Source organism: Mustela lutreola, chromosome 10, assembly GCF_030435805.1.
Source record: "Mustela lutreola isolate mMusLut2 chromosome 10, mMusLut2.pri, whole genome shotgun sequence".
In the NCBI taxonomy this organism is placed as follows: Eukaryota; Metazoa; Chordata; class Mammalia; order Carnivora; family Mustelidae; genus Mustela; species Mustela lutreola.
Genome location: NC_081299.1, coordinates 41,341,478 through 41,355,729, shown reverse-complemented (window position 1 = coordinate 41,355,729; position 14,252 = coordinate 41,341,478). Strand labels below are relative to the sequence as shown.

At 42.2% G+C, this 14,252-nt stretch overlaps 1 protein-coding gene across 2 annotated transcripts in view; it reads left to right on the top strand.

Moving 5' to 3' along the window:
- Nucleotides 1–14,252, top strand: part of RAB3B (RAB3B, member RAS oncogene family) — a 78,552-nt gene that overhangs the window by 44,795 nt on the left and 19,505 nt on the right. For both annotated transcript variants that reach the window (XM_059137066.1, XM_059137067.1), the window contains exons 3-4: nt 6,360–6,478; nt 9,936–10,060. In XM_059137066.1, coding sequence (XP_058993049.1) covers nt 6,360–6,478; nt 9,936–10,060 — 244 coding nt within the window. The remainder of the gene's footprint in view (nt 1–6,359; nt 6,479–9,935; nt 10,061–14,252) is intronic.

Genomic DNA, 14,252 nt, shown 5'->3' with positions numbered 1-14,252 from the left:
TGTTAACTTCTTTCCCCCTTGCCTGTGTGTCTGTCTGCCATGTGCGGCTGCTGGAGGCTGGGCAGTGGCTTGCTCACCCTGGTGTCCACTCTCTGGTGTAATGCTTGGCCCACAGAAAGAGCTCAATGAATGCCTGTTTCATAGTGAATTGATTGCTTTTGATGACATGGTCTTTTTCCTCAAGTAGTCAGTGAGTCATGCCTCTTTCTCCTCCTTCCTGTCTCCTCTTTGGTTCTATTTCTGACTCTCATCAGTAGGAGGGGAATCAATGTTTGTCAAAGTGATTTTTAAAAATAAAAGAGAGAGGGAGGTTCAGGAGCAATTCTCTGGGCTACTTTCCATTGAGCACAGGATAGTGAGAGCTGGATTGTTGTTGTTCCAACCTTGTGTTTCTTCAAGTGAGATAACCATAACAACAATATCAACAGTAGTAGCAGGAGCTACTATGGGCTTTACTAAACACCTACTGTGTGCCTGGCCTTCTGCCAGGCACTACAAATACATTATCTGTAGTCCTCACACAAGCACTTCAAGGGTGGTATTATTATCACCACTTTACAAATGAGAAAACTAGGGCTTAGAAGAGTTAAGTAATAATGAAAATGATATGTACTCTCATATTTGAGTAGGAGTTATGAGCTAGACATTTTAAAAAATCTTCTGTAATTGCAAACAGCCTACAAGGGAGGCATCATTATTTCTAGTCTAGGTGTGAGGAAGCTGAGTCTCAGAGAGATTAAAAAAAAAAAAATAAAAAGCAACAAGCTTTCCAAAATCACACAACTGATGAATGCAGAGTTGAGAGTCAGACCAAACCCTTCTCAACTTTTATGCTCATCCAATCCCTTTCTATCAGACCATTTGCTACTCCCCGAGGGAAGACTCTGGCTGGAGGCAGCCCTGGGCAGGTTTGAATGAGTGGGAAGTGACACATTTCATGAAGCTCATCTACTCCAGCTGGGCAGACCCTGGGAAGCTGGCCCTGTTCCTGGGGCTAACTCTGGAAGTGCAGAAATAACAATTCTGATTCTTTTATGGCACTTACTATCTACTAGGAAACATTCCCAGCATTTTAAATATAATAACTTTCTTAATCTTCATAATAAGTAGATACCACTTTTATTCCCACTTTATAGATGGAGAGAATACCACTCAGAAAGGAAAATTGCCTAAGGAGAGGATTACATTAGAGCATAAATACCAGGGGACAGTGATTTGGGGGGCATTTTAGAGGCTGCCTACCATAGCTGCATAGTAAGTGGTCGAATAGGGATTCACACCCAGGAGTCTAACTTCAGAGACCACACTCAGTCTCAAAACTATGTGGCCTTTGTGTTTAGCGAGTGGTGATTGAATCCCTACTGTATGTACAGCCCTATGCTAGGCACTAGGAGCATGGAGATGGAACTGGTTCCTGTCAAAGAGTTGGCACACAGGGCCAGGCTCTAGTCAAGAGGTGGGGGACTCTCACCTCTCACAGGAAATGCTACAACACAGATGGAGAGAAGAGTTGAGACCTGCTAGCCATGCAGCGGCTCAGAAATCCTGCCTGGGCCTCTATATCACTGCTTGGGATGGTTGAATAAACTCTAGACCCTATAGGACAAGATTTGAGGCCTGCCCTGCCGATGGGTGGAAGGAGTCTCATCTATGGTGTTGACTCCAAGGAGTTCAGGAAGCTGAAGCAAGGGTATGTGGAGGTGGAGTGGATCAAATACTGTTGGCAGGTTCCAGAGGTACACACACAACTTATGCATAGATATGGCAAGCTGATGATTTCTCTCAGTAGTGCCTAAAATTTCCAGGGTTACGTGTTCACTCACTCATCCATCTTTTTACTCATTCATTAATTAATTCATCTGCATACTCAGTTATGAAATGGAGAAAATTATATTCGCCAGAACTCTTAGGGAGAAGTACTGTATGTGGTTAGAATGAATACTCTGATAAGCCACTTGAGAGGAAGAGTAAGATACCCAAGGACCAGGGGTGCCTGGGTGGCTCAGTGGGTTAAGCCTCTGCCTTTGGCTCAGGTCATGATCTCGGGGTCCTGAGATTGAGCCCCACATGGGGCTCCCTGCTCAGCAGGGAGCCTGCTTCTTCCTCTCTCTCTGCCTGCCTCTCTGCCTACTTGTGATCTCTCTCTCTCTCTCTCTCTCTGTGTGTGTGTCAAATAAGTAAATGAAATATTTTTTTATAAAAAGATACCCAAGGACCATGCTCAACAAAAGGAGATCGAGATTTATATGCTCCCCAAGAATGGTGGGAGTAGTAAGTACAGATTCAGTTTTTCTGAGTAAGGTTGTGCAAGTCTGGGCCAGAGCTGAATTGCTGAGAACAGGGAGAGAATAAGCCCTGCCAGAAACATAACTGTTATCTTTAATTTCTCATCTCTTCACCTCTAATCCATCACCATGTCCTATAGCTCACCTCTTAAACATCTCTTGGATCTGTTTCTACTTCATTCTCACTGCTACCCCTCTATTTCAAATGCTTACTGGGACCCATTGGAACCACTGCAAAGATCTTCTAACTAGCATTCCTGCTTTCCATCTCTTCTTCCAGTCCATTCTCTGCATCACAGCCAGAGTGATCTTTCTAAATAAAGTTAAGATCTAGTTATGTTAATTCCCTGCCTCAAAATCTTTCATTTTAAAAGATAAAGTCCAGAGGTTCCTGAGTGGTTCAGTTGGTTGAGTGTCTGACTCTTGATCTCAGCTCAGGTCTTGATATTGGGGTCATGAGTTGGAGCCCCATGTTGGCCTCTATGCTGGGCATGGAGCCTAAAAAAAAGGATAAAATCCAAGCCCCATAGCACAGCCTTTAAAGCTCTTTCTAGTTTTAGCACCTACCCATTTCCCATTTCCTATCATTCCTTTATTTCTTTTGGAGTAACTCAATGGCAAAAACTTTTCCTTCACTTCTCTGCTTGGAAAATTCTTCTTTAGAAAGAAATCCATGTTGTCCTCCTACTATTGTCAGATAAGCACATCTTCAGACCAGTGTTTCTGGACTTGGTACAGATTCCATTAGTGGGAGCTACGCTGTCTGCCACATTTATGATTCTCCTCCTGGGCATATTAAAAGATTGCATTTTCTTGGATGTGGGTGTATGACTTGCTTTGGCTAGTGAAATGGGAGAAGTGGAAGAAGTTTTAAGAGCCAGCACATGACTCACACTTTTTCCCTCTGGTAGCTGCTCTGTTGGTCTTTATCTTGGAATAGGAAGACAAAAAGCAGAGCACCCAGCTCTTAATGGATATGTAGTAATAGTAAAAAATAAAACCTTGTTTAAGCTTCTGAGATTTAGGCATTGCTTTGTTACTGAGTAACTCAGTATATCCTAACAGATACACTATCTCTACTTTGACATCTTCTATAATTACTCAAAATCACCATGTTTCTACCTTACCTGATTTGTGTGACATGTTTTCTTTATACTGATTATCTGGAACTCAAGACATATTGCCACATACTTCTTATTATCAGTCTATCAGTGTATGTCTTAGCTACCTCTGCTCTTTTACTGAGGCTCTTTGAGGGCAGGCATAGTGATTGTTCCATTTTTAGATGACACAAAATATGGTTCATGGCTATGAATTACATATTCATAGTATAAATTCATAATATAATTGTAATGAGTGTAGGAGTCATATAGACTTATTTTGTGGTTTTTTTTTTTGTTGTTGTTGTTGTTTTACATTTATTTATTTATTTATTTTTAGTATTCCAGAATTCATTGTTTATACACCACACCCAGTGCTCCATGCAATACATGCCCTCTATAATATCCACCACCAGGCTCACCCATCCCCCACCCCTCTCCCCTCCAAAACCCTCAGTTTGTTTCTCAGAGTCCACAGTCTCTCATGGTTCGTCTCTTCCTCCAATTTCCCTCAACTCCCTTTGCCTCTCCATCTCCCTATGTCCTCCATGTTATTTGTTATGCTCCACAAATAAGTGAAACCATATGATAATTGACTTTCTCTGCTTGACTTATTTCACTCAGCATAATCTCTTGCAGTCCCCTCCATGTTGCTACAAAAGTTGGGTATTCATCCTTTCTGATGGAGGCATAATACTTCATAGTGTATATGGACCACATCTTCCTTATCCATTTGTCCACTGAAGGGCATCTTGGTTCTTCCCACAGTTTGGCGACTGTGGCCATTGCTACTATGAACACTGGGTACAGGTGGCCCTTCTTTCCACTACATCTGTATCTTTGGGGGTAAATACTCAGTAGTGCAATTGCAGGGTCATAGGGAAGCCACATAGACTTATTTTGAATTGCACTTCTGATAGTGGTGATCTGTCTAAGCCTCAATTTCCTCATCTGGAGTAAAATGGAGTAACCTACAGAGTGTTTCTGAGTATGTGGATAACAGGTGCAACATATGTACAAATAATGACATGGTGTAGTTATTATTGTTCCTTTATTTGTTTTTATTATCATTGTAGATTGTGTTCAGGAAATATTTGTGCATACATCCTTCTTTGATTAAGGTTTAGTGGTATGTGCTTTGGATCTGGAATCAGAAGTCCTGGATTTAAGGCATAGTTTGTGTCACCAACTTTGTGACCTTGGGAAAGTCACATGCCCTGGCTGCATTTTTGTATTCTCAGCTATAAAATATAAATGCTAATAATACCTACATCACAGGGATTTTATAAAATTTAAATAAGCTAATATATGAGGAAATGTTTTATACATGCTCAAGGATCATGCATTCTGAAATTGTAATGAAACAGAGATGGTTGGCTGGTCCCTCACATAAGGGCTGTGTGGACGTTTGTGAAGCATCCCAATGTGCTCCAGTGACGCCACATTGTTGGTCTTGTTTTTGCTTGCTTGCTTACACCTCTGTCTTGCCAACTGGGCTGTGATCTGCTTGAGATAAAGAATTGTGTTGGTTATTTTTTAAGCAAAATATTTATTTCTCCTTAAATAAGAGCAACATGTGCTTATTGTAGATAAAATAAAAGTGCATGAAAAAAATTAAAATCCCTGTAATTCTTGACTCTTATACAGAGATAATAACTATTAATCTTTTGATATGCTTTTTTCCACTTTTCTTTTCTACATCTATAGTTAGAAAAGTGATACTATATCACATATACAAGCACTGCTGCATGTCCCAACAAATATTTTTGTACATAGGTCTGATTTTCTAATTTTGTAGCAAAAATTTTGAGGAGGAAAATTTCTGGGTCAAGAGTGCAAATATTGGGGAGCCTTGATGGCTCAGTCATTAGGCATCTGCCGTCATCTCAGGTCATGATCCCGGCATCCTAGGATCGAGTTCCACGTCAGGCTCCTTGCTCAGCGGGGAGCATGCTTCTCCCTCTCCAGCTCCCCCTGCTTGTATTCCCTCTCTCACTCTCTCTTTCTGTCATAAATGAATAAAATCTTTTTTTTTTAAAGGTGCAAATATTTTTAATGATCTTGATACTTCCAAATTGATTTTCAGAAAGACTCAACCAAGTTTCCATGAGCAAGGTGTGAGGTTGTACATCTCACTATATCCTCATCTATAATGGGGATTATAATTTAAAATAGTTCAAATCTGGGGTACCTGGTGGTTCATTTGTTAAGTGTCTGTCTTCGGCTCAGGACATGATCCCAGGGTCCTGGGATAGAGCCCCGCATCGGGCTTTCTGCTCCACCAGCCTGTTTCTCCCTCTCCTACTGCTTGCTGCTCCCTCTCTCTGTCAAATGAATGAATGAAATCTTAGGAAAAAATAGTTCAAATCTTTTAATATAATAATTATTCACTGGTCTCTTCTCCTTTGAATTGTTTATTCCTCTTGCCCTTTTTTCTGTTGAAATTTCAATTATTTTCCCTCCTTCCCTTCCTTCTTTCCTTCCTTTCTTCCTTCCTGTAAACTCTGCCCTCAACATGGGGCTCTAGCTCATGACCCCCTGAGATCAAGAGTTGTCTGCCCTACTGACTGAGCCAACCAGGTGCCCCTCAATTATTTTCTTATTAAATTTTATGAGGTTTTATTTATTTTTTGAAGATTTTTATTTATTTGAGAGAGTGAGAGCATGGCGGGGCGGGGGGGGAGGGAGGAACAGGAGGAGAAGGAAAAGCTGAGCAGAGAGCCCAATGTGGGGCTCAATCCCAGGACTCTGAGATCATCACCTGAGCTGAAGGCAGATGCTTAACTTACTGTGCCACCCAGATGCCCCAATTTTTATGAGGTTTTTAAAAAACATTTTATTCTACCCACCAAGTACAATACAAGACACACAATAGGTGCTCCTTAAATATACCTTGGGTTTTTTTTAATTATTCTGAGGACTTTTTAGGAACAAAAGTAGACTTTCTAGGAGGCTAACTCTTTTTCCTACGCAGGACACCGCTGGACAAGAGCGATACCGGACCATCACCACAGCCTATTACCGTGGGGCCATGGGCTTCATTCTGATGTATGACATTACCAATGAGGAATCCTTCAATGCTGTCCAAGATTGGTATGAGATTCATTCATTCATCTCATTCATTCATTCACCTCACTCATTCATTATTCATCAAACTGTCTAGAAAAATCTAATGTGTGCTAGGCCTTGTGTTATATGCTAGGGAAATCTAGAAGAATCAGACATGGCTCCTGCTTTCAAGGAGCATGTAGATGAGACGAGAGGACAGAGCACCAAGCAAGCAGTGAGAATATCATGATGTGCAGTAATGGAGACACGCACCAGGGTTGTGGGAACCCAGTAGAGGGCTCTGACCCAGCTTGGTTAGCAGGGAAGACATCCTAGAGTTGTTGACTCAGATGCTACATTTTGTAAGATGTAAGACTTTGTAAGACTTAGCCAGGGGGTGAATAGATAAGAACATTTCAGGAAAAGAATGCAGATGTGCAAAGACCAGAGGTAAGTGAGGGGTGGAAGTGGAAGACCAGAGGTCCTGAAGAATTTTGAGTGCTGGGGTAAGGAGTTAGGAGTTTATCTCCTAGCTGATGACATTTGAACAGGGAATTAGCAGGTTCAGATTAATGTTTTGCGAAAATCATTCTGGTCACAGTAGTGAATGAATCCACATATGACTTCCCCATAAAATTTATCCCTAGGCTGGGGGTCAAGAGTACATCCAGTCCAAGTTTATAAAGATTCAGTATACCATGGAAATTAGCTCCAGAGGTACAACCTCTGAGTAATGTACAAATTCCTTCCTGGAGCATAACTCACAGGGAGAAGGGAGCTGAAGGAAAGGATAGGTAAGAGGGAGGGCCAGGAGCCTTGCCCAGTGCAAAGGATGAGGATGGGAGGAGGTGGAACATCTGTGCCATGGGTCTTCTTCAGAATCAGAGAGGCTGAACAGGCCAGGCATACAGCAGCAGTGCTGGCCAGGGCTATGCTTACCTCCTGCTCCCCTTAGCATAATAGCTACCCTTTGAGGACTTCCCTTCTCTGACAGAACAGTTGCCATGATCTGTGAAGTACTGTTGGTGTGTTGCAGGCTTGAGCTGAGAGTGGCTTTGCCGATTGTCCGGGGTGCAGTCCACATGTCTGTCATTCACAGTGATCTGTGTTCTCCTTCTCAGCCTAGTGGTCACCTTCCCCTTCCTCCTTTCTCTCTCTTCCTTTCTAACAAGTACCCCCTATCTTCTTTTTCTCCTTTCCTTCCTCTCTTTCCTCTTTACTCCTTTTTTCTCTTCCCTTTTCCTTTCCCCCCTTTTTATTCCCTCTCCTCTCTTCAGTCGTGATCTGTCTCCCCTCCTCCTCTCTCCCTCCTTCTCCGTCTTTCCCCCCATCTCCTATCATGGATGAGCTCTTTCTTTAAGTGTCTCCACGCTGCTCATTCCCTGTTGGCCTTGACCTTCTTCCCGTTCACCGTCAGTCCCTGTTCCTTCTGTCTCAGGAACACAGTGATTTTAACACCTGGTGACGATTTCTCCAAGAATAACCTGAGTTGCTAATCTGGGAGCTGGGAGTGAATGGGGGTGGGAGGAGGGAGGAAGAGGACAGGAAGAGTAGTTTGGGGAGACATGGAGACTTGGCTCCAGTTATCTGCCTTGAGGCCGAAGATTGAGTGTCTCTTTCTCCCAAGCTCTGGCCTTTCAGTTTTGCTCCTAGCAACGTGGCTCGAGACTAGCCGTCTAAGCTCCAGTGCTCAGCACAGAATCTGGTGCTTTGTCAGCCCACAACAAATGTGGCTGAGTGAATTCTGTACCTTGAAGGAATGGCTTCTCACCCTTAAAGAAAGAGAAGATTAGTGAGGGATCAGCTTTAGGAGCAGAGTCATTAATAGGTCCATGTTGCAGTTAGGCTTGAGTTAGAGTGACAGGGCCACATTTAAGATCTGCTTTGGGATTAACCATTAGCTGGCTTATCCGTTCATCAGACACTTGCTGACACCTTCTCTGCTCTGTGCTGAGGACTGGCACTCCAGAGATGAATGAGACTATCCTCACCTTCAAGGAGGGACTTATAAATCCAGCCAAATGTAACAGGTGCCATGGTAAAGGTACAGGGGACCAAAAGGAGAAGTAATCATTTCTATTTGACAGGGTAATTAGAGAGAGTCCTATCCCCACAAATAGATGTATCCACAATACAAGGTTCCTATTTTATTCATTATATTAAAATTTTGTTTCTCATTATATAAGTAGCATATGCTCATTTTCAAAATTTTGAAAAATACAGAAAAATGTTTTGTAAAGATTTTATTTATTTAAGAGAGAGAGAGAGCAAGCAAACAGGGAGGGGGAGGAGCAGTGGGAGAGAGACAAGCAGACTCTGCACTGAGCTGGAGTCTGACTCTAGGCTCAATCCCATGACCCAAGATCATGACCTGAGCCAAAATCTAGAGTCAGTTGCCTAACCAACTGAGCGACCCAGGCGCCCCTACAGAAAAGTTTTTTGTTGTTGTTGTTTTAAACATTTTATTTATTTGACAGAGAGAGACACACAGTGAGAGAGGGAACACAAGCAGGGGGAGTGGGAGAGGGAGAAGCAGGCTTCCCGCTAAGCAGGGAGCCCAACTTGGGGCTTGATCCTCGGACCCTGGGATCATGACCTGAGCTGAAGGCAGATGCTTAATGACTGAGACACCCAGGAGCCCCCAGAAAAGCATTTTTAAAAAGTTTCATAACCATTCTATGTGAAGGAAATCACTGCTGACGTTTTGGTTTCCACAAAGAATCACCATCTGAGGCCTCAGTGAATGTTTGTAAGTCACAGGGGATCAGGGAGAGGCTAGCTGGGCCTGAGAAAGCCTGGGAAGGCTTCCCCCAAGGAATTATGAGACTAGCCCTGGGCCCTGGGGGATGAGTTAGTGTGGGGAAGGGACTCCCAGTATAGGTAAAGGCACAAGCCATGGAAGAGCATTTCGGGATAGTGAGAAGTAGGAGGAAGTGGGATGAAGCTAGAGAGAAAGGATGTGAATGGTCAACACCTGAGGGTTCTAGACTTCATCACACAGCTAGTCAGGGGGCCATCGGAGAGTCCTTTTCAGAAAGGACTTATCGTGGTCAGTCAGATGTTTCAGGGATGGCTGGGGGGCTCAGTCGGTTAAGCTTTTGCCTTCGACTCAGGTTATGATCCCAGGGTCTTGAGATCAAGTCCCACATTAGGCTCCTTGCTCAGTGGGAAGCCTGCTTCTCCCTCTGCCGCTCCCCCTGCTTATGCTCTCTCTCTTTCTATCTCTGATAAATAAATAAATAACATCTTTTTTAAAAATTAAAAAGATAGGTGTTTCCATTGAGGAGAGGGATGGACAGATGTATTAGAGGAAGGCTTCTAGGATCTGGGTTGAGGTTTGCAGGCAGAGCTGGGGCAGGTGTCCATCTGTCCTCAGCTGAGTTCATTGATACAACTTGGGTGTAGCTAGCCCCAGAAGGGAAACCACGTCTTTGAGTTTTGCAGGGTCTTTGCTAGCATAACAGAATGTCATTAACACTGTCCTCTCTCTGTCTCTTTTTAGGGCTACTCAGATCAAGACCTACTCCTGGGACAATGCACAGGTTATCCTGGTTGGGAACAAGTGTGACATGGAGGAAGAGAGGGTTGTTCCCACTGAGAAGGGCCGGCTCCTTGCCGAGCAGCTTGGTATGGGCACAACATGTGTGTATGTGTGCATGTTTACATGGGAATGTAACATGAAGGGTGTGTTGTGATTGTGAATTATGTGCATGTGTGCTCTGTGTATATTGTTTTATGTTTGTGCAATGTGCATGTAAGCTTTGTGCTAGTGAGTTTTAGGTAATTTGTTATTTATGATGTGTATATTTTATTACATTGAATTACTAAGTAAAAGTTAAATTTTTAAAAAAACATTTTATTTATTTATTTGACAGAGAAATCACAAGTAGCAGAGCAGTAGGCAGGGAGAGAGGAGGAAGCAGGCTCCCGGCTGAGCAGAGAGCCCAATGCGGGGCTCCATCCCAGGACCCTGGGATCATGACCTAAGCCAAAAGCAGAGGCTTAACCCACTGAGCCACCCAGGCACCCCAAAATTTAAATTTATGAACTCTTTTATTCACCAGTTCTTTCCACAAAGGCTCTGAGGTGTCTTATAAAAATCATCATAATACATCAATAAAGAAATAAGAAAATTGGAGTAAAGGGAAAACAAAGGTCGGAGAAAAAAAGAGGAAGCCAGGGGTGAGATAAATATGTATGTTTTAAGTTCCCTGACATGCGTGAGAGTTGGGCCAAAATGTTCGCTTTGAGCTTCCTACCAGCCATCAAGGCAAGAAACATAATCAAGTACACAGTCTTGAGATGGTCTTTAAAATAAAAACAAACCCATTTTCCTGAGAAGCACTTCTTTTCATTGGCAGCTGTAGAGCAGGCTTTATGCTGGATATGACCATGTCCTTAATATCAAACGTCCTTATAATAATCACAACATTACGTCTTAGAATTCCTCTCAATGTAAACTGAGGTTTCTTTACCAAAACATAATTCACAACAAAAATAATTGTATGAAAGGATGAAACCGTGTGGTTTAAGCGCACAGCTCATGATGCGCTGGCATTTTCCAAGGTTCAAGCACCTTTATCTCTGTGCTTCCCTGAGACCCAGGTGTCTCAGATGTGTCTTGGTGGCCTGACAGCAGAATTCCTACCAATACTTGCTTCAAAGAGCAGCGCCCTGCCTTGCCTTGCCAGAGAGAGAAAGAGACCGCACAAGCAGAGAGAACAGCCAGCAGGGGGAGAAGCTGGCTCCCCACTTAGGAAGGAGCCCGATACGGAACTCGATCTCAGGTCTGTGGGATCATGACCTAAGCCCAAGGCAAATGTTTAGCCGATGGAGCCACCCAGGCTTCCCTGTTTTGTTTCATTTTGTTTTCTTTTTTTTCTATGTTGGGGTTCAGTGTAGGGTCACCTTGGAGAAAACTTCCCCTGAAAGAAAGGCTCTATTGCTTAACTTTTAGCCAGTCTCCCTAAATATGTCTTATAACTTAGGTCTTGTAAATGTTGAGGAGTAGGGAGTTTAAAATTGTTTTCTCTGATGGTCTCTGATGTATAGATACTTAGGCTTGTAGGTGGGCAAACTGTATAATATACAAATGTGAGTTGTGTGCGGTATTTGTATCACACGTATTATGAGTACATGCATGGGAGAGTGTCTTATACTTCTTTCTTCCCTCCCCTGCTCCCCAGGGTGGCCTGAAATAGAAATCAGCAAACTGTAGGTGTTTAATAAAGAGGGAGGTTGGGTTATCTGGGATCTTGCTGTTCTTACCCCATCACAGAAGTTCACAGCATCCAGAAAGTGCCTGTGCCTGTCCCCCTGGTTCAAACAGTGAACCAAACATTTTGGTGATCTTAGACTATTACTTGTGCCTTCAACCTGCTGTCCCCAGGGAGACTCCAGCACTTTTTCCTGGAGTGGCTACACCCCATCTGTTTAGAATTCTCTTTTCTACTTCCCACCCTGTACCCTCATCTAGCCGGTAAACCTCCACTCACTTTTCAAAACAGCTCAAGCTTCACATTTCTGTGAAGCCTCTCCTGGCCCCCAGAGCTCTTTCCTTCATGCCCCCGCCTCCCACACAGCAGACCCAGTCCTTATCACACTTGGGTGCACTTGTTTACTTGTCCATCTCCCCTAAAGTTCCATGAAGACAGGAAATGAGTCTAGTTTATTTTTGTGCCAACAGTGCCTATTTCGATGACCTGGCACTGAGTAGACGCTGCAAAAATATGTTTTGATTAAACTTCATTATGTTAAGTATTTGGCTACTTCATTTTATTTCAATCCAATTAAGACTTCCTGAGTGCCTACTGTATGCCAGGTCCTGTGTAGTGGAATAGGACACACAACTCCCCTGTCTGAAGGACAGAAACAGTGATACCCCATGTGATCAGTGTTGTGATAGAGGGATGTGCTGGGGGTTTTGGGGGAGCACAGAGGAGACGCCTAACTCAGGGGGACCAGAGAACATGATGCCAAGCTGAATCTTGAAGACATATGGAACAGCCAAGTAAGGAAGAGAAGAAGCAAGGAGATTTCAGGGGAATAAACTGGTAAAGGAAAGGACCAGCACTGTGTGTTCAGGGAACTGTAAATCATTGACAGTGTTAGTCAAGAGTAGCCTTTCCCAAAGAGACTTGTGCCATTGGAAGGGTGCAAGCTGATTTTATGTATATACTTTGATGTATTAGAAACAAGGATATGTCATCAGCATGTCAATCCTTAGAACTAAACAAGACTAAGTTCTAAAAGGTGAGTTAGTTTTATATTTGGAAAAAAATAATGATTGGCATGCCAGGCCCTCATGACTAAGATTTTTAACAAGTGAGTTGGTTAAATATTTATTAGGTGCTTACCTTGTGCCAGACACTATTCTAAGTGTTTTAAAGTAATATTCATTTAATTTAATTCCACTAGAGCCCTCTGACATACATATTTCTCTTATCTGTAAATTGTTTTTTTTTTTAAACAGATGAGAAAACTGAGGCACAGAGAAATTGAGTAACTTGCTTACAGTCACACAGCTACTAACAGGTAGAGTCAGAATTTGAACCCAAGCAGAAGTCTGCCTCCATAGCCTGTGCTCCTAACTACTTAACCTCACTGTATAGTAACTATGATAGTAGGTGACATTGATCCAGGCATTCTATGAGATGCTGTGTATTAATTATTTCATTTAGTTCTCCCTATAACCTTTCCAAGTAGGTACTCTAGGGTATGTCCAATACTCTGAAAAATGAAGTTCAGAGGGCTTAAATAATTTTCTCAAGTTTATGCAGTTAAGAAGTAGTGGAGTCAGTTTAGATCTATCAAATTTATGTAGGAACATAGATGAAGTCAGAGTAATTCTTGAGTTTAGGGAGGCACTTAAAGAAGGCCTTAATCAATAGGTCAGATTTGGGCAGGTCATAGTAAACCATGTCTGTCCTACACAATTTCCTGAGCTTTCCTCTGTTGCTTACTAGTATTTGACTATTTGGACACCTGTCTCTCTTGCTAGACCTCAAGAGCAACAAGGTTATGTCTCATTTGGTTCATTATCCTAAGTACCCAGAATAGGTTAGATATTCATTCATTCATCCATTTTTTTCACTTATTCACTGAGCACTTAGTCTAAGCTGGGCTCTGTCTTGGTACTTGGGTTATAATAGTGAACAGAACAGCTATTGTATTTATTATCATGGAACTAATGGATAAGGGACAATAAACAAATAATTATATAAATATATAATTTAACATGTTTTAAAGAGACAAACTGAATGGTGTGTGAATTATCTCAATAAAACTGTTAGAAATTGTATTAAGTTCTGCATGAGGTAGGACTCTTGTTACGGCAAGTGATAGAATCCCAAATCTGTTTTTAAAAGAGATTTAAAATAGATTAAAATATAGCATGGAGGACATGGGGAGATAGAGAGGAGAAGGGAGTTGGGGGAAATTGGAGGGGAGGTGAACCATGAGAGACTATGGACTCTGAAAAACAATCTGAGGGTTTTGAAGGGGTAGGGGGTGGGAGGTGGTGGATATTATAGAGGGCACAGATTGCATGGAGCACTGGGTGTGGTGCAAAAATAATGAATACTGTTATGCTGAAAATAAATAAAAAATAAATTTAAAAAATATATATATAAAATTTAAAAAAATAAAATAGATTAAAATAGATTTAAAATACTGTTTTTAAAATAGAATTTATTAGCTCTTATAGCTGGAAAGTCCACTAGATCTAGGATTCAATTGCACGTTCCATTTCTCAACTTTGCTAATCCCTTCAGCCTCCTTCCTTCTCCAAACTCTATGAGGAGTAAGATGGATGATGGCA